Source organism: Eschrichtius robustus, chromosome 3 (assembly GCF_028021215.1).
Source record: "Eschrichtius robustus isolate mEscRob2 chromosome 3, mEscRob2.pri, whole genome shotgun sequence".
NCBI classification, from domain to species: Eukaryota; Metazoa; Chordata; class Mammalia; order Artiodactyla; family Eschrichtiidae; genus Eschrichtius; species Eschrichtius robustus.
Window position 1 is genome coordinate 107,065,669 of NC_090826.1, and position 23,115 is coordinate 107,088,783.

The window sequence follows — 23,115 nt, forward strand, 5'->3', positions numbered from 1 at the left end:
TGAACTTAGACGACATTAACCCAAGAAGAAGAAGAAAATTTTTAGGGAGCACACTTTAATGAAAGAAGTGCCTGGGAGGTATTATGGAATAGTGGGTAAAAAGCATAGGCTCCGGAGCCAGACCATGTGGCACTGAATCTGGTACTTTCTCTTTCCAGCTGTGCAACTTCCAATAAATCCCTTAACCTCTCTGTGCTTCCATTTCAACGTCTATAAAATGAGCATAATAACAGTAACTGCTCATAGGATTGTTGCGAGGATTAAAGGAGTTAATATATGTAAAGTGCTTATTAAAACAGTGCCTGGCAAGGAGTAAAGCACAGCACCAGGGTAGCCATCATTATTACTAAGTATAATTTAGCATCTCTCAGCAATCAGTCTTTATTATCTCTTTATTCCAACTTTAATTTTATATGAAGGCTTTAATTAGAATATTCCTGCCTGGCTTGTCTGGAGATCCAGCTTAGAGACAGTAGCCTGTCTCAAAAGTTAGTCCTTAATTTTGGCTCTTGGAACAAGCCGTTTCAGGCTTGCTTGTTTCAGCAACGAGCTGCAACGACCCTGCAAAGCGGGAGTCGGTTTTGTACTTGTTTCCACGTTAATCAAAGAGGAGGCTGTAATTTGCCTTCATGGTTCTCTTAATTAATTCCTGTAGTCCAAGGAGCCTCCCCAGCCCTTTTCTTACAGTGCTGAAGAAAGACCAGAAAGTTGTCCCAGGGAGTGTTCTTGCCCTTCGGTTGGTTTTGTTACCTTGCCTTTGATTAATGTGGAAACACATACAGAAGAGACTTACTGAAGTTTTCTCCAGTCAGAGGGAGGTAGCTTCCCCGCTCCTCTTGGGAGTGTAATAAATGGCATCCCCTCTTCTCATTACCTTGTATCGGGGGTCTTACTGCTTAGTTGTACCTTGCAGTGGATGTTAAGAGCTCTTCTCTTAATGTTGCCCACAGCAGACCTCACTCATATTTAAAACTGGTTCTGGAAGAGCATGTGGCCTTTTCTATAGACGATTCTAAACAAATTGCAGTGAAGATTTTTAAACAGAAGAGATTTAAGATGGCTTCAGGGCATGAACTTCAGTACCCACTTTTGCTCCTTACCCCTGCTGCCCTCGTTCTGTTACTTTCAGTCATTAAACTTTCCCAAGTCAGGCGATAGGAGCCCAGGTAGGACTTTTAACCACTGCAAGGCTCTGTCTGGAGTTGGGGATGGGGGTGCCAGTTTGAAGGATGAAGCCAATTGTTTTGGCTGCTTTCGATTTATCAATCTGGCCACTGTAGCCTTGCGTCTTTATTGTCTGGTCCCTAGCCCATGTGCTGCTGATAACATTCTTTTTCGCATTGTTTTCAGGTGGAGTAGGCATGAACTTAACGGCGGCAGATACCGTTATTTTTGTTGACAGTGATTTCAATCCTCAGAATGACTTGCAAGCAGCTGCCAGGGCTCACCGAATTGGCCAGAACAAGTGAGAGATTTAAGCATAGCACGGCTCCACTTCCTTGGCTCCTGAGCAGTTCTGGGTTGGGGAGGAGGGTGAAGAGTGTGGGCCGGTGACAGTCCTAGACTGGAGGGCGAGAGACCGCTAGGCTTTAGCCCAGCTCTGTTGCTCACTCACGAGTAGTACTGGGATGGGCATGTTATTATTCCAGACTTGCTTTGTTAAAAAGAGCAAAGTCAAATTGTGAAAGGACTGGAAGGAAGCTTTAGAAGTTATTTATCTCATCCTTCCTGAGTTAAGGTCTAATTCAGTTAAAAAATGAAGTTATGGCTTTATGGAGCTAAGCTAAAAAGATAAGTCTTACCCTTTGGCCTGAGGATGATTTAGATCTCCCAGAAGTTTTCCTCCACCACAGATAAGGAACCCCAGTTATGGCCATCTCATTATCCCTCCCTTGACTTTTTTGGAAAGGTTCAGTGACAATTAGAGGCCGGATCTGCCTAACAAATGCTCAGGTTCACATACAACCACTTCCCTTTAGTTGTACCCTGAACATGGCATTTTGGGTTTGTTTTCTTTTAGGTGTATTGACCTTGCATGCTTGTGCCCTTCTTTGCAGACCCTTCTATGTTAGCGCATTGCTTTCCTTTGACTTCTGTACAGGTCCGTTAAAGTCATTCGGCTGATTGGCCGAGACACTGTGGAAGAAATAGTCTGTAGGAAAGCAGCCTCCAAGCTGCAGCTCACCAGCACGATCACAGAAGGGGGCCATTTTACTCTGGGGGCCCAGAAACCTGCTGCGGATGCTGACCTCCAGGTAAAACATATTCTTCACTTTAGAATATGTCCTGGTTTTAGCCAGTGCTCCTGTGGATGAGAAAGTAAATGCATTAACCACCCACTCTCCCCAGCCACACATTTGTTCTCTGGCCAAATTCCTACCGGCCATCGTATCTACTGCGTGCAAGCTGCTGTGGGAGCTAAAATGAATCTGATATGTAAAGGCAGAAAAATACAGAATGAGGATGGGCTTTGGATCCCTCTGCTGGGATTCAAATCCAAGCCTTGCCACTTACTGGCTGAGTGGCTTTGAGCAGATCTCTTAACCTTTGTTTTTCTAAAAGTGAGGATACCACAAGTTACCTCAGGAGGCCTTAAGAGAATTAGATAAAATAAACAACTCAGCATAATAAATAATGATTAATCTCATACCTCCATCTTAACCCCAGACCCTCTACATCACCCTCTACATCACCTTCTTCATACTCAGAGGAAGGTGGACAAGATCAGGAATTCAAAATTATGCCATAGGAAAAATAGACAAAAGAACTAGAGTTAATTGCTTGAAGAAGGGGACGCAGGATAGGAAGCAGGTGCTGGCTTGGAAGACTTTAGAGAAAGCTGTCTTCTGGAAGAGGGCTTAGAGATATTCCGTAGCAGCCCTTGGGTTAAAATTAGAACCCATATTACAATATATCCCAGGTTCTCCCATTTTGACCCAGGGATGAAGGGCTGGAAGCGGAGAGACCAACTCCTAGGATACTGGAAAGATCCAGGCGTGAAGTGAGTAATAGACCTCTGACGGGGCAGTAGCAGTGGGAGGGTCTGGAGTGAGCAACATTACAAAAGAAGAAATGACAGGAGTCGGCTGCTTAGAGGTGGGAAGCTAGGGAGACGGAAAATTCAAAGATGTCTGTAAGCCTGGATGATGAGGAGGATAGAAATTAGGAAGATAGAAGGTAGGCAGAGTTTTAGGAAGGGAAGATAATTTATGCTTTAGTCAACAGAGTTGGCAGTAAAAAATAAAATATAAACAAAACTATTATTAGAGGAAAACTCAGAGACAAAAATTTCATTTGCAAAAGTTTGTAAGAGAGTAGGCTTTAAAGGGACTAGTTTATCAAACAGAAAATATCAATACAACAAGTATTTAAAGGAAAAAAAAGTTAAACACTATTATAAGCAGAATTACCCAGTTTACAGTTAGTCTGTAAACATTAATGTTAAAAAATGTTAAAAAAACATTTTCTCACATGGCTATCATATCCACAAAGACCAGTGCATAGCTTTACAGATCAGCTTTGCAAAAGACAGGGCTCACATTGGTTTTGTTAGTGAGTCAGTAACTTACAGGAAAGGCTCAAGGTTTCTTTTATTTTAGGTCTAGAACTAGAAAGTATCCCTGTGTTCTATGCATTTACTTGTTTGATTTTTGTTTATCTCAAGGCGCAAAGTGTGTTTTTTTTCTTTCTCTGTTCTTCCTTTGGTTCCCAATTGATGTGTGCACGCTTATCCATGCTGGTGGCAGGGCCGGCTGTACGTATTTTTTTCACATTATCCAAAAGGCAATTACAAATGTAAGATGAAAGCTTGAGAGAGAGGTAGGGGCAGACTGCAGAGACTCTTAAATATAGTTCTCCACGCACGAGTTCTCCCATAGAACCTTGAGAGTGACAAGTTCAGCATTGGGTCTGGTGGTGGGAATAGATGGCGGAGCCTTGGAGTGCCCACATTCTGGGTGTGGGAGGAGGAGGGGTTGTCAGTGAGAAGTTTGAACTCTCTCCCAGTGCGGGAGGGGCTCAGGGGATTCAGTTGGGGTGTCCCTGTGATGCGGGCTGCTGGACATGTCCATGTGATTGAGTAGACATGCCTCTGTGCCGTGGGCCAAATACTAGTGGGAACATAGACCCCTGGCTGTTTGAGGGGGGGCTCTCTCGGAATCTTGCCCAGCTCGTGGTTATCGGAAGGTTACGTTCTGGTTTAATGTTTGATTTCTCTCTTCCCTACCAAGACTCTGCAAGTTATCTCTTTGGTTGCCAAAAGCAAAGGTAACAACCCAATGCCCTTGTCTCAGAAGAAAGCAGGGTTTGTTTGTAAAATAAAAAGAATCCAATAGTAAAAGATGTAACTGTTGTTTAGTAAATTTAAGAAGTATAGGATCCTGAAGTCCTCAAGGAAGGAAGAAGGTTTGTTATCCTGCAGGAGGAACATAATAGAAACAGAGAGAGGCAGATGCAGATGTAGTGAACATTTATTGAACGCTTACTGTGTGCTAAGTATCATATGAAGTGCTTCTTTCCGATTGTTTCCGTGAATATGAATAACAAGAGAATGAGGTAGGTACTCTCTTTATTCCTATTTTAAATAATTTGCCCTAGGACATTCATTTATTAGGACGCCAATCCAAGTACCCTCTAACTTCCAAGCACATGCCCTTGCCGTTAATTACTGTAATATATTGCTTCTCTAAAAACACATGTAGTCCCTTGGTGACTGAGACACATCACAAGTGAAAGCATAAATATAAGGTAGACTGAAGGGAGTGTCCCAGGACAGACCAGTCTTTTTCATAAATAGTTGGCTTTCTTCTATTTTTGGTGCCAGTCGCCTTGTTATATATATCCAGGTTAAAGATCAGTGTATCCAGGTTTGTTTGATGCTTAGGTGAGCTGTCTAAATTTTTTTGAAGCTGATACAGAATACATTAAGATTTCCAAGTTACTCACAAAATACACCATCTGGAGATAACTGACCCAGTCTAAAGAGACAGGATGCAAATAAGCCAAGATGTGAATGCAGCTTGGTTCAGAGTCTCAGAGTTATCACTTAGGGAAGTACAGAGTTGGAAGTAGGAAGCTAAAGCCAGGAAAGATGATCTGAACTTTTTAGGTGGTTCCTACAGCCCTAGGGATAGGCTGAGGGTACATTAGAGAGAAGGAAAGAGAAGCAGGGTAGTGCAACGCTAGAGGAATGTCCAGCAACATTAGAATTGAGAAAGGGCTTTCAGGTCTAGTGGGTGGGAGTTGTTACTGGTCTTTGTGAAGGCGGTTTCCATAGAGCACTGTGGCAGGAACAAAATTGCCAAAGGAAGGAAGTCACTTAAGAAGTACCCCGTGTAGCCTTCTCGTTCCAAGAAGTTTGGCAGTGGAAGGGATGGGAGAGTAGCTAACAGGGTCTGTGACTTCTCATGTGGCTGCTGGGATTGCCTGTGTAAAAGACTCCATGAGAAGTGCTAAGATAATGCAGGAAATGGCTGTTATTCAAAAAAAAAAAAAATTGGAGGCTCAGATTTTTTGTTTATTGAGAATTGTCAAAGTCAGCATCTCTGACTATCATTTATCACTCTCTGCTTACCCATCATCCAACTACAGAACAGCCCCATTGGTGTCATCTGTCATGGGGAGAGAAGGAAGGCTGACCATCAGGGGAGGCATGCGCCTGGTGTCGTTAAGCCACTTTGCAAATCACTGATATCCAATGTTTGTTTTCATGAGGACCAACTGGACTTTTTGTTTTCTTCATTCAAGTTGAGTGAGATACTCAAATTCGGTTTGGATAAACTGCTGTCCTCTGAGGGGAGCACCATGGATGAAATAGACCTGGAGTCTATCCTGGGAGAAACAAAAGATGGCCAGTGGATCTCTGGTGCCCTGCCGACAGCAGAAGAAAGAAGCAGAGAACAAGAGGAAGGAAGTAAGTGGGGGGTGAGAGCAGAGCCAATGGCACGGTGCCCCCAGGCTAGAACATGAGTGAGATGGGTCCCCAGGGAAAGTCCTGGATACTGCTTCTGGGACATCCTTTTCCTGCCCAGCCCTATTCTCATCCTGGGCACACTGTTTAAGACTTAACATGGTTCAAGAACTCTTCTAGGCTGATTGGAAATTGTCTGGCTGTTCCCTTGTATCTGAACTTTGAACCAAATTGATGATACTAATGCTTATGGTAGTATCAATCTCAAGGATTTTAATTTGTGTTTTTTCCTCCCTTGATTGTAAGCACCTTCTCCTTTGTTTATTAGTAAATCCTTCTGTCCTTAGTATGGTGCTGCACATAGTGATCCCTTTTCTGAATAGTAGAATGAGTTATTTTTTAAGTTATAGTTAACACCAGTTGAGCATTAAGTGTGAACTTACGTGCCTTATACCTATTTTTTCATTTCACTGCTCTGTGAAGTGAGGTACCGTTAACTTTAACTTTTCTAGTGAAGCAATATATATGATCATGAGATGATCTTGTCTTTTTTATTCTGATTTGGGTCAACATTTGTCTTTTGTCCATTTCTATTTCTATAGTATTTTAATTTCTGATTTGAAATTTTTTTTTTCACATAGTAGCTTTGTAAGGATGTTCCCTGTTGTCTTAGGGTTATTTTGAAATGACTTTATTTTCCCGTACCAGTGGCAACAGAGATTCAGTGTGGACTGGGGTGAGAGGTCTGATAGTCTTCCTAGGCTTCTTAATTCAAGAGTACCTTATTCCATTCATACAGAGAAGGGCAGTTTCTTTACCCGACACTGCTTCCTTTTATTGGGTGGAGAGTGGGCTGGCATGACTTCTGGTTTTGTGATTCTCTTTTGTTTCTGTAGGACCCTGAATTTCCATCACTTGCTTCCTTCTTTCCCTTTGCCACCAAACTGTCAAAGCACGTCTTCCCCTTGTAAGTTATCTCTTTCCCCCAGAAGCAGTGCCTTCCCAAATTGTAAGCTGCAACTACTTGCTAGTTCCTTCCTTTCAATTCCTTAGTAGCCGCTGCTCTGATCTGCCAGGTCTCAGACCTTTCCTCATTATTTTCCCATTTGGGGTGTGTTCTCGTGTGGGATAAATTTGATCTGTGTCTGACGTTGCTAGAACCCTGCTGCCTCTTTTCTAGGCGGTCTCTGCCTGACTCTCTACTCTAGTGTGGGCTTGGGAGCCGACTCAGCTGGTTTGAGATGTTCATTTCTCTACCTACCTGCGAATTGAAGTTTGTAGTACTCTGCCTCCTAGTTTTGTAGTAGGCGTGGGTGCAGGGTGGTTTTGTTATCCCTGTTGTTCTGTATGGTTTTTATAGGATGTTTGGGGAGATTGGAATGTCAGCAGCTGGCGTGATTCTACAAGACACTGCTCTTTGACTTTCCTCGTAGTTTAGCTTTAAAATTTTTTAATATTAGCATCCCATTTTTATGCGTCAAGAACTCTTTCTTATTCTCTGCTTGTTGTTGTTTTAAATGTGTCTTGTTCTCATTCCAGGGATATAACATCCTCTCTGAGGACATTTATTGTAGCTTTTAAAAAGTATTCCAGGGAGAATATTAATTGTAGCTTTTAACAAAGTATTCCTCCACTCCCTGTGTTGTCTCTTTTGTCCGATTGCTTCTCCTTCTTTTTAAAAAGTTTGTCTTGTCCTTGTTGGTAGTTTTCCAGAAATACCTGGTGTGCTCTGGCTGTCTGTTCACGTGTGCTGGTGAAATGCCAAAGCTGATGGGCAGCTCTGGCCTGAGCAGGTATATGGGCTCCCGGGGCTTATTCCAGCATCACTGGTTGGTGAGCTGGCTTTCACATTGAAAGAGACCTTCCCAGATGTCTGTATTTGAAGTCTTTTCTCTGGGCAACAACTCCATTTCTCCAGAGATGAATCCTTTAATATCTTTCTTGGAAGAGGTGGGTAAGGGACGGAATAACCTGTTTGCTCAGATTGAGGAGACAACGTGAGTAAAGGGGTTCAGGGCACTCCTGTATTTGGTGTGCAGATTTTCTCTCAGGTCCCCCACCCCGCAGTTCCTCGTCCATGGTAAGTTCTAAGCTTTTGGGGGATTGAAAAGGCCTGTGTGCTTATAATCACCCCTTGCCTAGGCACCTGTGTTTTGCTTCCACTGTTCTTTTCACCCTGTTATCATCCCTCTAGCCACTTCTATTTTCTAAAGAGTTATTGACCTTTTCATCCACTGTCGTCTCATATATCTTTTTAAAATCCCTTTACTGCCATGTAGTTATTTTAGGTGGGAGAAGAAATAGATGTATGTGGTCCTATTTTTAAGTTGCATTTTGATTACATTAAGTACTGAAGCTTGCACCCATTTCTGCACTCATCTAGATTAATTTCAGCCTATTTTCCTAACGTTTAGTAGAACAAAATAAAATTTCACTGTTTTCCAGAAAGATAATTACAATTTTTTTGGCAGTTGGACTGAGAAATATATTTTTTTTCAGGCAGTCCAGCTGCCAGAAAAGATTTCCCAGTTGTATTAAAATTTGGAATTTTGTCTTTGATCAATGAGTATAGAGTTCAGTCTGTGGTAGATGGTTCCATTGGCAGGCTATAGATAAGTGTCTAAGCCTGTGGTCTCCAAACTTCTCTGGGCTGCAGACTGAAGACAGATAGCATGGTTAAAAGAATACAAATAAATATGAAAGACTAGTGATTACAGCATCCCCTGTCAAAATTAAATAGAAAACAGGGTGGCTTTATCTTGAATGCCAGGCTTTTTTTTTTTTAAATCACGTTCGTAAGTTGAGAATTGCATGAAGATACATATGTTGATATTTTACACTTCTCGGCTCTTTATTTTTTTTTTTCCACTTGTTGATAGAGCACCTCATTGAAAGCCCCCTGCTGATTTAATTAGCAAATGCCAATTAGAGTTACAGCTGGTTGGATTTGGGTAGAAGTGTGAAGCAATTGATCTCTTGAGAATGAAAATGTTTTGCTTTCCTGCTCTCTGGGGAAAGCATACTTACAGCTGATTTTATAATGCTGTGAAAATACATTTTTGGTAACATGTGCTATTAAATATGTTTCACTTTAGAATCATTGTCTCGCCTCTCTCTGGTTGCTAGTCTTGGCTTGTTATGATTTCTCTTTATCATGTGATTCATGATCTTGGCACATCACCCAACCTCTCTGAGCCTTTGTGTCCTCATCTGTAAAACGGTGCTATTAGTATCTGCTTTACTCTTTTACACAGTTGCAAAACACATAGCATAAAATGCTATTCAAGTTTACACTGTCACCATTATTGTTGTTACTGTAATTGTTATTTGCTGGCCTGTTACCTTTCCATCCTTCTATAGAGAACAGTAATGTACTGAAAAGAGCACACTGGCCTTCGAGTCAGAAAATCCTGCCTTCTTCACTTATTAGCAATGAGAACTGGGGAGTCTCTTGATCACTGTCTGAGCCTCAGTTTTCCCTTTCTTAAGTGGGGTTAGTTATATCAGAACTGTGGTGAGGCTCGTGAAGATGCTTCATGAGATCTACAAAGAATATTGTAAATCTAAGGGATAGTTTTTGTGCTTCTTTATTCCCTCCTAGATTTTCTACTTGTTCCTTTTAATATTACAACAAAGGGGGGAAAAAGTTGAGTGTTAAAGGTGTGTTTGGAATTTAAAAAATATGCTCTTGGTTACCTTTATTAGATAATCTTAATGTCAGTGAGATTTATGCTGGGGAGTAGTGTGGAATGAATGAGTGATGAGTGTTCCAGAACTCAGCAGGGTGGAGGCATCCAGCAGAGACTCACAGACCATCTAGAGATGGACCAAAAAGGCTTTAGCCGTGCTCTCTCCTTTGAAAAGTAAATACACTAGATCCCCATGTGGATCCCAAACCCATCAGCATCAGTGAGATCAGAAATCCAGTACCTTCATCACAAGCTAGTCTTAGCCCGTTTAGAATACAGGCTGCTCTTTTTTTTTTTTTTTTTTAAACATCTTTATTGAAGTATAATTGCCTTACAATAGTGTGTTAGCTTCTGCTTTATAACAAAGTGAATCAGTTATACATATACAATATGTTCCCATTTCTCTTCCCTCTTGCATCTCCCTCCCTCCGGCCCTCCCCATCCCACCCCTCTAGGTGGTCACAAAGCACCGAGCTGATCTCCCTGTGCTATGCGGCTGCTTCCCACTAGTTATCTATTTTACATTTGGTAGTGTATATATGTCCATGACACTCTCTTACCCTGTCACATCTCACCCCACCCCCTCCCCATATCCTCAAGTCCATTCTCTAGTAGGTCTGTGTCTTTATTCCCGTCTTGCCACTAGGTTCTTCATGGCCTTTTTTTTTTTTTTTTTTTCCTTAGATTCCGTATATATGTGTTAGCATACTGTATTTGTTTTTCTCTTTCTGACTTACTTCACTCTGTATGACAGACTCTAACTCCATCCACCTCATTACAAATACCTCCATTTCATTTCTTTTTATGGCTGAGTAATATTCCATTGTATATATGTGCCACATTTTCTTTATCCATTCATCTGTCGATGGACATTTAGGTTGCTTCCATGTCCTGGCTATTGTAAATAGAGCTGCTATGAACATTTTGGTACATGACTCTTTTTGAACTATGGTTTTCTCAGGGTATATGCCCAGTAGCGGGATTGCTGGGTCGTATGGTAGTTCTATTTGTAGTTTTTTCAGGAACCTCCATACTGTTCTCCATAGTGGCTGTATCAATTTACATTCCCACCAACAGTGCAAGAGTGTTCCCTTTCCTCCACACCCTCTCCAGCATTTATTGTTTCTAGATTTTTTGATGATGGCCATTCTGACCGGTGTGAGATGATATCTCATTGTAGTTTTGATTTGCATTTCTCTAATGATTAATGATGTTGAGCATTCTTTCATGTGTCTGTAGGCCATCTGTATATCTTCTTTGGAGAAATGTCTATTTAGGTCTTCTGCCCATTTTTGGATTGGGTTGTTGGTTTTTTTGTTATTGAGCTGCATGAGCTGCTTGTAAATCTTGGAGATTAATCCTTTGTCAGTTGCTTCATTTGCAAATATTTTCTCCCATTCTGATGGTTGTCTTTTGGTCTTGTTTATGGTTTCCTTTGCTGTGCAAAAGCTTTTAAGTTTCATTAGGTCCCATTTGTTTATTTGTGTTCTTATTTCCATTTCTCTGGGAGCTGGGTCAAAAAGAATCTTGCTGTGATGTATGTCATAGAGTGTTCTGCCTATGTTTTCTTCTAAGAGTTTGATAGTGTCTGCCCTTACACTTAGGTCTTTAATCCATTTTGAGTTTATTTTTGTGCATGGTGTAAGGGAGTGTTCTAATTTCATACTTTTACATGTACCTGTCCAATTTTCCCAGCACCACTTATTGAAGAGGCTGTCTTTTCTCCACTGTATATTCTTGCCTCCTTTATCAAAGATAAGGTGACCATTATGTGTGTGGGTTTATCTCTGGGCTTTCTATCCTGTTCCATTGATCTATATTTCTGTTTTTGTGCCAGTACCAAACTGTCTTGATTACTGAAGCTTTGTAATATAGTCTGAAGTCAGGAAGCCTGATTCCCCCAGCTCCATTTTTCGTTCTCAAGATTGCTTTGGCTATTCGGGGTCTTTTGTGTTTCCATACAAATTGTGAAATTTTTTGTTCTAGTTCTGTGAAAAATGCCAGTGGTAGTTTGATAGGGATTGCATTGAATCTGTAGATTGCTTTGGGTAGTAGAGTCATTTTCACAATGTTGATTCTTCCAATCCAGGAACATGGTATATCTCTCCATCTATTTGTATCATCTTTAATTTCTTTCATCAGTGTCTTATAATTTTCTGCATACAGGTCTTTTGTCTCCTTAGGTAGGTTTATTCCTAGATATTTTATTCTTTTTGTTGCAATGGTAAATGGGAGTGTTTTCTTAATTTCACTTTCAGATTTTTCGTCATTAGTGTATAGAAATGCAAGAGATTTCTGTGCATTAATTTTGTATCCTGCTACTTTACCAAATTCATTGATTAGCTCTAGGAGTTTTCTGGTAGCATCTTTAGGATTCTCTATGTATAGTATCATGTCATCTGCAAATAGTGACAGCTTTACTTCTTCTTTTCCGATTTGGATTCCTTTTATTTCTTTGTCTTCTCTGATTGCTGTGGCTAACACTTCCAAAACTATGTTGAATAATAGTGGTGAGAGTGGGCAACCTTGTCTTGTTCCTGATCTTAGTGGAAATGGTTTCAGTTTTTCACCATTGAGGACAATGTTGGCTGTGGGTTTGTCATATATGGCCTTTATTATGTTGAAAGTTCCCTCTGTGCCTACTTTCTGCAGGGCTTTTATCATAAATGGGTGTTGAATTTTGTCGAAAGCTTTCTCTGCATCTATTGAGATGATCATATGGTTTTTCTCCTTCAATTTGTTAATATGGTGTATCACATTGATTGATTTGCGTATGTTGAAGAATCCTTGCATTCCTGGGATAAACCCCACTTGATCATGGTGTATGATCCTTTTAATGTGCTGTTGGATTCTGTTTGCTAGTATTTTGTTGAGGATTTTTGCATCTATGTTCATCAGTGATATTGGCCTGTAGTTTTCTTTCTTTGTGACATCTTTGTCTGGTTCTGGTATCAGGGTGATGGTGGCCTCGTAGAATGAGTTGGGGAGTGTTCCTCCCTCTGCAATATTTTGGAAGAGTTTGAGAAGGATAGGTGTTAGCTCTTCTCTAAATGTTTGATAGAATTCGCCTGTGAAGCCATCTGGTCCTGGGCTTTTGTTTGTTGGAGGGTTTTTAATCACAGTTTCAATTTCATTGCTTGTGATTGGTCTGTTCATATTTTCTATTTCTTCCTGGTTCAGTCTCGGCAGTTTGTGCATTTCTAAGAATCTGTCCATTTCTTCCAGGTTGTCCATTTTATTGGCATAGAGTTGCTTGTAGTAATCTCTCATGATCTTTTGTATTTCTGCAGTGTCAGTGGTTACTTCTCCTTTTTCATTTCTAATTCTATTGATCTGAGTCTTCTCCCTTTTTCTCTTGATGAGTCTGGCTAATGGTTTATCAATTTTGTTTATCTTCTCAAAGAACCAGCTTTTAGTTTCATTGATTTTTGCTATTGTTTCCTTCATTTCTTTTTCATTTATTTCTGACCTGATCTTTATAATTTCTTTCCTTCTGCTGGCTTTGGGGTTTTTTTGTTCTTCTTTCTCTAATTGCTTCAGGTGCAAGGTTAGGTTGTTTATTCGAGATGTTTCCTGTTTCTTGAGGTAGGCTTGTATTGCTATAAACTTCCCTCTTAGCACTGCTTTTGCTGCATCCCATAGGTTTTGGGTCGTCGTATCTCCATTGTCATTTGTTTCTAGGTATTTTTTGATTTCCCCTTTGATTTCTTCAGTAATCACTTCGTTATTAAGTAGTGTATTGTGTAGCCTCCATGTGTTTGTATTTTTTACAGATCTTTTCCTGTAATTGATATCTAGTCTCATAGCGTTGTGGTCAGAAAAGATACTTGATACGATTTCAATTTTCTTAAATTCACCAAGGCTTGATTTATGACCCAAGATATGATCTATCCTGGAGAATGTTCCATGAGCACTTGAGAAAAATGTGTATTCTGTTTTTTTGGGGTAGAATGTCCTATAAATATCAATTAAGTCCATCTTGTTTAATGTATCATTTAAAGCTTGTGTTTCCTTATTTATTTTCATTTTGGATGATCTGTCCATTGGTGAAAGTGGGGTGTTAAAGTCCCCTACTATGATTGTGTTGCTGTCGATTTCCCCTTTTATGGCTGTTAGTATTTGCCTTATGTATTGAGGTGCTCCTATGTTGGGTGCATAAATATTTACAATTGTTATAGCTTCCTCTTGGATCGATCCCTTGATCATTATATAGTGTCCTTCTTTGTCTCTTGTAATAGTCTTTATTTTAAAGTCTATTTTGTCTGATATGAGAATTGCTACTCCAGCTTTCTTTTGATTTCCATTTGCATGGAATATCTTTTTCCATCCCCTCACTTTCAGTCTGTATGTGTCTCTAGGTCTGAAGTGGGTCTCTTGTAGACAGCATATATATGGGTCTTGTTTTTGTATCCATTCAGCCAGCCTGTGTCTTTTGGTGGGAGCATTTAATCCATTTACATTCAAGGTAATTATCGATATGTATGTTCCTATTCCCATTTTCTTAAATGTTTTGGGTTTGTTATTGTAGGTGTTTTCCTTCTCTTGTGTTTCTTGCCTAGAGAAGTTCCTTTAGCATTTGTTGTAAAGCTGGTTTGGTGGTGCTGAACTCTCTCAGCTTTTGCTTGTCTGTAAAGGTTTTAATTTCTCCATCGAATCTGAATGAGATCCTTGCTGGGTAGAGTAATCTTGGTTGTAGGTTTTTCTCCTTCATCACTTTAAGTATATCCTGCCACTCCCTTCTGGCTTGCAGAGTTTCTGCTGAAAGATCAGATGTTAACCTTATGGGGATTCCCTTGTGTGTTATTTGTTTTTTTTCCCTTGCTGCCTTTAATATGTTTTCCTTATATTTAATTTTTGACAGTTTGATTAATATGTGTCTTGGCGTGTTTCTCCTTGGGTTTATCCTGTATGGGACTCTCTGTGCTTCCAGGACTTGATTAACTATTTCCTTTCCCATATTAGGGAAGTTTTCAACTATAATCTCTTCAAATATTTTCTCAGTCCCTTTCTTTTTCTCTTCTTCTTCTGGGACCCCTATAATTCGAATGTTGGTGCGTTTAATGTTGTCCCAGAGGTCTCTGAGACTGTCCTCAGTTCTTTTCATTCTTTTTTCTTTATCCTGCTCTGCAGTAGTTATTTCCACCATTTTATCTTCCAGGTCACTTATCCTTTCTTCTGCCTCAGTTATTCTGCTATTGATCCCATCTAGAGTATTTTTAATTTCATTTATTGTGTTTTTCATCATTGCTTGGTTCCTCTTTAGTTCTTCTACATCCTTGTTAAATGTTTCTTGCATTTTGTCTATTCTATTTCCAAGATTTTGGATCATCCTTACTATCATTATTCTGAATTCTTTTTCAGGTAGACTACCTATTTCCTCTTCATTTGTTAAATCTGGAGTGTTTTGACCCTGCTCCTTCATCTGCTGTGTGTTTTTCTGTCGTCTCATTTTGCTTATCTTACTGTGTTTGGGGTCTCCTTTTCACAGGCTGCAGGTTTGTAGTTCCCGTTGTTTTTCGTATCTGTCCCCAGTGGCTAAGGTTGGTTCAGTGGGTTGTGTAGGCTTCCTGGTGTAGGGAACTAGTGCCTGAGCTCTGGTGGATGAGGCTGGATCTTGTCTTTCTGGTGGGCACATCCACGTCTGGTGGTGTATTTTGGGGTGTCTGTGGCCTTATTATGATTTTAGGCAGCCTCTCTGCTAATGGATGGGGCTGTGTTCCTGTCTTGCTAGTTGTTTGGCATAGGGTATTCAGCACTGTAGCTTGCTGGTCATTGAGTGATGCTGGGTCTTGATGTTGAGATGGAGATCTCTGAGAGATTTTTACCGTTTGGTATTACATGGAGCTGGGAGGTCTCTTGTGGACCAGTGTCCTGAAGTTGGCTCTCCCACCTCAGAGGCACGGCCCTGATGCCTGGCTGGAGCACCAAGAGCCTTTCGTCCACACGGCTCAGAGTAAAAGGGAGAAAAAATAGAAAGAAAGAAAGAAAGAGGCTATAATATAGTGAAGTAAAATAAAGCTATTGTAAAGCAAAGCTATACAGACAAAGTCTCACCCAGAGGCATATACATATACACTCACAAAAAAAAAGGAACAGGGGAAAAATTAATATATCCTGCTCCCAAAGTCCACCTCCTGAATTTGGGATGATTCGTTGTCTATTCAGGTATTCAACAGATGCAGGCACATCAAGTTGTTTGTGGAGTTTTAATCCGCTGCTTCTGAGGCTGCTGGGAGAGATTTCCCCTTCTCTTCCCTGTTCACACAGCTCCTGGGGTTCAGCTTTGGATTTGGACCCGCCTCTGCGTGTAGGTCGCCTGAGGGCGTCTATTCCCCGCCCAGACAGAACGGGGTTAAAGGAGCAGCTGCTTCGGGGGCGCTGGCTCACTCAGGCCGCGGGGAGGGAGGGGTACGGAGGAGGCGGGGCGAGCCTGCGGCAGCAGAGGCCGGCGTGACGTTGCACCAGCCTGAGGCGCGCAGTGCGTTCTCCCGGGGAATTTGTCCGGGGATCACGGGACCCTGGCAGTGGCGGGCTGCACCGGCTCCCGGGAGGGGCGGTGTGGAGAGTGACCTGTGCTCACACACAGGCTTTTTGGAGGCGGCAGCAGCAGCCCCAGCGTCTCACGCCCGTCTCTGGGGTCCGCGCTGATCGCCGCGGCTCGCGCCCTTCTCTGGAGTTCGTTTAGGCGGCGCTCTGAATCCCCTCTCCTTGCGCGCAGCGAAACAAAGAGGCAAGAAAAAGTCTCTTGCCTCTTCGGCAGCTGCAGACCTTTTCCCGGTCTCCCTCCCAGCCAGCTGTGGTGCGCTAACCCCTTCAGGCTGTGTTCACGCCGCCAGCCCCAGTCCTCTCCCTGCGATCCAACCGAAGCCGAGCCTCAGCTCCCAGCCCCGCCTGCCCCGGCGGGGGAGCAGACAAGCCTCTCGGGCTGGTGAGCGCTGCTCGGCGCCGAGCCTCTGTGCGGGAGTCTCTCCGCTTTTTCCTCTGCGCCCCTGTTGCTGTGGGATCTGCGCTGTTAGCTGCGGCTTGCGCCCGTCTCTGAAGTTCGTTTAGGCGGCGCTCTGAATCCCCTCTCCTCGCGCACCAGGAAACAAAGAGGGAAGAAAAAGTCTCTTGCCTCTTCGGCAGCTGCAGACTTTTTCTCGGACTCCCTCCCGACTAGCCGTGGTGCGCTAACCCCTTCAGGCTGTGTTCACGCCGCCAATCCCTGTCCTCTCCCTGCGATCCGACCGAAGCCCGAGCCTCAGCTCCCAGCCCCGCGCGCCCCGGCGGGGGAGCAGACAAGCCTCTCGGGCTGGTGAGTGCTGGTCGGCACCGCTCCTCCGTGCGGGAGCCTCTCCGCTTTGCCCTCCGCACCCCTGTGGCTGCGCTCTCCTCCGTGGCTCCGAAGCTTCCCCCCTCTGCCACCCACAGTTTCTGCCCGCAAAGGGGCTTCCTAGTGCGTGGAAATCTTTCCTCCTTCACAGCTCCCTCCCACTGGTGCAGGTGCCGTCCCTATTCTTTTGTCTCTGTTATTTCTTTTTTCTTTTGCCCTACCCAAGTACGGGGGGAGTTTCTTGCCTTTTTGGAGGTCGGACGTTTTCTGCCAGCGTTCAGTGGGTGTTCTGTAGGAGCAGTTCCACGTGTAGATGTATTTCTACTGTATCTGTGGGAAGGAAGGTGTTCTCCGCGTCTTACTCTTCCGCCATCTTCTCTCCTCCCCCAGGCTGCTCTTTTGTTCGCCCTGGTTATTGCTTTGACTAGAATCAATCTATTTTTCTTTAGTATCTAACATTTCTCTCTGTGTTTTATGTTTTTAGAGAACCACATGTACTTATTTGAAGGTAAAGATTATTCTAAGGAGCCTAGTAAAGAAGACAGAAAATCATTTGAGCAACTGGTGAATCTTGAGAAAACCCTTTTGGAGAAGACTAGTCAAGAGGGCCGGTTACTCCGAAATAAAGGCAGTGTAAGAACTATTAATTTATGTAAGGATAAATTCTTTCAAACGTTCATCCTAAGAGAACAAAAAATGATGCTGGGAGTGATTGGTTAAGAAATAAGTGTGTAAGTGTTTGTTGAAATACAAGTATCATTGACTGTACCCTAGTATAAAAGCTGTGTAAGAGGTTGGCATAAAAATAATAGCAAGGAGGGTATATTTTACCATTTAATGCAGGTGTTAGCAGCCTTGTCTATCTAAGCCACCCCTGAAGGGATCACTGTATTACACCAAAATACCATACCCTGCTGCTGACAATCATGACCCTATGTCATTAAGAGAGGATGGCAATCATAAATGATGTATGTAATGTCCACAGTATTTGGCACTTAATCTGTGCTCATTAAATGCTAGTTATCGTTAAGATAATCATGATGTTGAAATACTCTGTTTAAGACAGAATGATGTAATACACTGAGGAAGATTTCCATTAAAAATGGTTAAACCTAAAATAGCATCCTGCAGGGTATGCCTTCAATTTTTTAAAAAGTTATTTCCTGAAGTACCTTATTCCTAATGAAATCAATCAAAATGATGTATTGCTGTACTCACCATGGCAGTGCTTTGGTTGAGTTTAGAGCACAGTATCTTGGTTCCCATGCCTACAAGACGTATTAATTGAAGTGTCTTGCTACCACTTCCCACCACCCAAGGTGGCGTGGAGAGGCAGTGTCTTGTGAAGTATTAAGCACGTTGCCTCTGTTCAGAGTGTGTTTTAGGGATGAATGAAACTCGTGAAGGAACAGGTAGCCCCCAACTTTCCTGGTTATGGAGCTTGTTCTTCCTACAGGTTCTCATCCCAGGCCTTGTGGAGGGGTCTACCAAAAGGAAGCGGATTCTGAGCCCAGAAGAGCTGGAGGACAGGAGGAAGAAAAGACAAGCAGCAGCAGCCAAGAGAAAGAAACTATTAGAGGAGAAGAAGAGGAAAAAGGAAGAAGCAGAACATAAGAAAAAGTATGTATGTGTTATTCGATTGTATTATTAATAAAGCTGAGGGTCCCAGTTGGTAAAGGAATCACTATTGCATAGTGAGTCCACAGTTGAACATCACTTTACAATTGCAGAAAATGTCTGTAAAGCTGGTAGTTCCTACTGGTAATAGAATACATTTTTAAAGATTAAACTAACCTTAACAGTTAGTCTACTTAAGAGAACAGCCCTGAGTGCCTAAGGCAGAGAAGATGCATTCAGTTGAAGCTAGAAAATTTTAGGATTTTATTTCAGCTGCCTAACGAGAGTAGTTTACTTGAACATTCCCTTTTAGTCACATGTTCTTAAAAACAGTGACATCCGGTGGCTGCTCATTTTTGAAGTGTAGTCAGGAGGCAGTTAGGCTAATCAGTAAGGCTTCTTGTTTATTTACAAATAGGCAGAAAACAGGGTGAGTTTTTCTAATTGCATCTCCACTTGCCACTTACTGTTTGTGAATAGCAGTACAAGATGTGCTCCAAGGGAAATTGTGATAAGCCCAGTTAATTTCCTTTCCTCTCTGGCCTGTTGAAGGATGGCCTGGTGGGAGTCCAACGATTACCAGTCCTTCTGCCTGCCTTCCGAGGAGAGCGAACCAGAGGACCTGGAGGACTGGGAAGATGAGCGCTCTGCCCAACTGGATTATGAGGACCCAGACTCGACCTCCATTAAGTATGTAAGCGGTGATGTCACCCACCCACAGGCTGGGGCGGAGGATGCTGTCATCGTGCACTGTGTAGGTAGGTAGAAGTGGTGGGGCCTGAGTCTTTATGGTACCAAGGTCTGGGGAAGATGAGGCAGAACCCTGATTTAGGGGTGATTAATGGCCCCAGTGTAGTCTTGTGTGGTCAAAAAGAGTGAATTTTAGAACCAGGAGACTGGGATTTGACTCTTGTCCCTCTTGTTTATCTGGTTGAGCAGCCCAGCCTCTCTGGGCCTCAACTTCCTTATCTGTATAATGGTATAAGATCTGCCCTGTTCTCTGCACAAGGTTTTTAAGAGAGTACAAGGAGGTAACATCTATAAGACAAAGGAATCCTTTCAAAACTCCAAGCATGTTCTTCCCTCATGACCTTTGTACTTTTTACTTCCTCTGTCTGGAGCCCTCTTTCCCCACTTCGCCACATCAAGCATTGTTCAAATGTCTGCATCTCAGAGAGGTCTCTCTTGATTGCCCAGACCCCATCCTCACCCCTCTGTTCTTCTCTATCCACTTTTTTACCTTATTTTACTTGATGATACATCACCATCTGACGTATTGCCTATGTATTTGCTTATTTGTTTCACTGAACTAGAAAATAGCTTCATGGGAGTAGGGATTTTTTTTTTTTGTCCTCTGCTGTAACCCTAGTGCCTAAAACAGTTCTTGATATGTAATACTAACAAATATTTATAGTATGATTGAAAGAATGAATGACTGTAAATACCAGGTACTAACTAGCTGTGTTAGTACCAGCTTGAATAAATCATTTAACCTTTCCACTTTCTTACCTGTAAAATGGGAGTTGTGTGCTGTTGTATTACGTCTGCTCTGCATCTTTCCTCAGCCATCTCCCAGGAATTACAGAAGTACTGCAGAGATTCTGCTCTTTCAGAACACTAATTTTTTTGATGCTTTTCTGCTGTGATGGCCAAGTATATTCCAGAAAACCTAAACATATTTGAGAAGTCCAGTGTATAATATGTGCAGGAGATTAGTTTCTTCTGCTCTTTGAAAAATCATTCTTCTACAGGTCTCTTTGGTGTACCTTTGTTTTTTTAAATTGTGGACTGGATTTTGCCTCCTATAGAAGAAAATTTTCTCTTTCTTCTATCAGATGACTCTGGCCGCTGGGGCAGAGGTGGTTTATTCACAGCTCTGGAAGAAAGATCTGCTGAGCCAAGAAAAATATATGAGCTGGCTGGGAAAATGAAAGGTAAGAAGCAAAGCAGAGAGAAGGGTTAGGGATGGGAGAAGAGGGGAGAGGACACTCAGGACAAGTATTAGGTGCGTTAAAAAGCACTAGATGAGGAGTCGGAAGAGCTGGTTGGAGTCCGAATTCTGTCATCAGTTAGCTAGTTGATATGTGACTTTGAGGCAATCCCTTCCCCTCCCTGTGTCTGTTTTCTCATTTGTAATTTGTGAATAATACTTATTCCACCCACCGCATGGGACTATAATGAGGATAATGAATGAATGTGTAAGTACTTTGATAAATGTCAATCCCTGCATGCATGTTAAAGTGTTGGCTTGAAGATCATTTCATTGTTTACCCAATTCACTCCATCTTCTTGAGGGAATATCTCCTGAAAATGTCAGACTCCTGTGGGAGAGAACTGAGACATACTATTGAAGTGCTAACAAGACCTGGGTGCTGAAGGGAAGGAGGTTGTATTATGAAGTAACACTCCCTGGAGGCAGAAGTATAGAGCTGTGCGGGGCAGGGGAACTTGGAAGCTGAACAGTATTCCCCCTTGGCATAGGGAGGGGCCAGGGCACCTCCTGTTATGTGTGGAGATCACAAAGTGGCAAGAGGAGTAAAGTGATTATTGTGATTAGCCTCTCAAGTTCCGTAGGAAATAAAGGATCTTGCCCAATAGAGGAGGGCTCTTCACATTTCTTAGAGATCGGTTTTTTCCTAATTCTTCTGCTCACTTCTCCAGGGTAGAAGGGGATGTAAGGACTTAGAGTGAATACTCTTTCTACTAAAACAGATTACATATTACAGGGTTTCATATGTGTGAAATAACCCAGATCTAGATATTGATTGGGCAGCTGGAAAAGGAGAGAATTCAGGAGGAGGTCGGAGTTAGAGGTGCAGGCTGAGAAGTTCCCATTTGGATGAGGAACGGGAGGACAGAGAATAGAGCATGGAAAACACCTCCGTTTAAGAGCAGAGGCAAGAAGGGGAGAACGAAGGAATTGTCAGAAAAATAAGAGAACCTTGAGAATGTAGTGTTTTGAGGTACAAGGCAGGAGAGATGTCAAGAAGTGGTCTATAGTGTCAGACACTGAAGTGAGGATGAGCATTGGGAAAAGGCCATTGGATTTGCCCCAAGGGCAGTCACATGACCTTGGAGCACTTGGAAGAGAGTGTGAAAAGTAAAACCTGGTTGCACAGTGTTAAGGCATAAGTGGTCAGTAAGGAAATAGAGATGGGAGTGTGCACTGTTTTCTGAAGAAGGATTGAAATAAGGTAGAGCAGGGTAGATGAAAAGTGGGCTTGAATTATCAGGGAGGGCTTCATGGAAAGTGGTGAATGTTCTCTTTGGCCTGGAAGGGTGGGTTCGGTTGAATTTAAATAGGTGGAAAGAAAGGGCAGGAGAGTCCATAACCATGTCTCATTCTTTTTGGTATCCCTGTAACTCCACCATTCCCAGTATGGGGTATCGAATGACCCCTGCAGCTACACAGCGAATGTTTTTGGGGAATGTTGTGTAGGTCAGACAGGCTAGAATAGAGGGTTTAGGCTGAGGAATAGAGGAGAGTTAGTTAGATTTTAAAGCAGAGAGACTTGGGCCACATTATAGAAGACCGTACATGACTTGTCCAGGGAGATGCCGTTCTAGGCAGGACCTTATCCAATAGCTAGTGGCTAGATATGGGAGATTTGAGTAGAAGAATGGCATAGCAGAGCAAATATTTTAGAATGACTTGAACAATTGGGGTATGCAGGATGGATTGAGAGGACAAAAGGTTCAAACTGGAGTAGGCCAAAAAAAAAAAAATTGGGAGTATGCAAAGCCATAGAATTAAATTAGCACGTTTCTCTAGAGAATTTGGTTTGCTTTGGATGAGGTAGGAAAATATACAAATACAAATATGTAAGTATGGTAGAATACAATATTTGAATAGTTTAAGACAAACATAAGACTCTTGTAAAGGAATTTTACGTTCATAGTGCCCCACCCCACCCCCCCCCAGCCCGGATGCCTCTGGGTTTTGCATTCACTCTCCAATGCCTACAGGCGTACTTTGTAGGCAGCGTTTGAGAGGCATTGAATTAGGAGATCATAAAAATTCAGGAGTGAAGGGGGTGACATGGTTACATAAGACATTCCCTCTTTAATCTCCCTTTTTAACCAATGGTTTAGACATCTATACATGAACAAAGGTGCTTTGGTGGGTCTTTTGGGAGACCCAAGAGGAGACTTACCCACCACTGCAACTGGTAAGAGACAGACAAACCTCCATACAGGCAAGGAACCAATGGAGCCAGCAAAACTGCCTAGACCCCTCTCACTGCTGTAGGGCAAAAATCAGGTGAGTGCTGCCCTGGGCAGGTACTCACACACAGAACTTGCAGAAGTCCAGCCTTCCTGAAGGGAGACTCTGGCACACCATTGGAGAAAAAGAAAAATATGAGTTTGCTTGCAGCAGAGGTGGTAAGAGAAACTTTCCCAGCATCAACCCTCCCCCCAAGGAAACACTTCAAGGGGCTGATTTTTCTGGCAGAGGCACCCAGCTACCCTCGTCAGGTGGAACACAGCTGGAAAAACCTGTTTCTCTCCGCCAGCATCTGGAGTACTAAGGTGGGAGCTCCACAACTGTGGGAAGGAAGGATATTGGGAAAGAGGCAGATAAGAATTTC

At 42.4% G+C, this 23,115-nt stretch overlaps 1 protein-coding gene across 3 annotated transcripts in view; it reads left to right on the plus strand.

Annotated features, from left to right (window-relative positions):
• CHD1L (chromodomain helicase DNA binding protein 1 like) overlaps positions 1-23,115 on the plus strand; it is a 59,349-nt gene that overhangs the window by 29,189 nt on the left and 7,045 nt on the right. For all 3 annotated transcript variants that reach the window (XM_068540626.1, XM_068540627.1, XM_068540628.1), the window contains 7 exons: positions 1,351-1,465; positions 2,102-2,255; positions 5,746-5,911; positions 17,394-17,542; positions 18,366-18,529; positions 19,079-19,284; positions 20,362-20,460. In XM_068540626.1, coding sequence (XP_068396727.1) covers positions 1,351-1,465; positions 2,102-2,255; positions 5,746-5,911; positions 17,394-17,542; positions 18,366-18,529; positions 19,079-19,284; positions 20,362-20,460 — 1,053 coding nt within the window. The remainder of the gene's footprint in view (positions 1-1,350; positions 1,466-2,101; positions 2,256-5,745; positions 5,912-17,393; positions 17,543-18,365; positions 18,530-19,078; positions 19,285-20,361; positions 20,461-23,115) is intronic.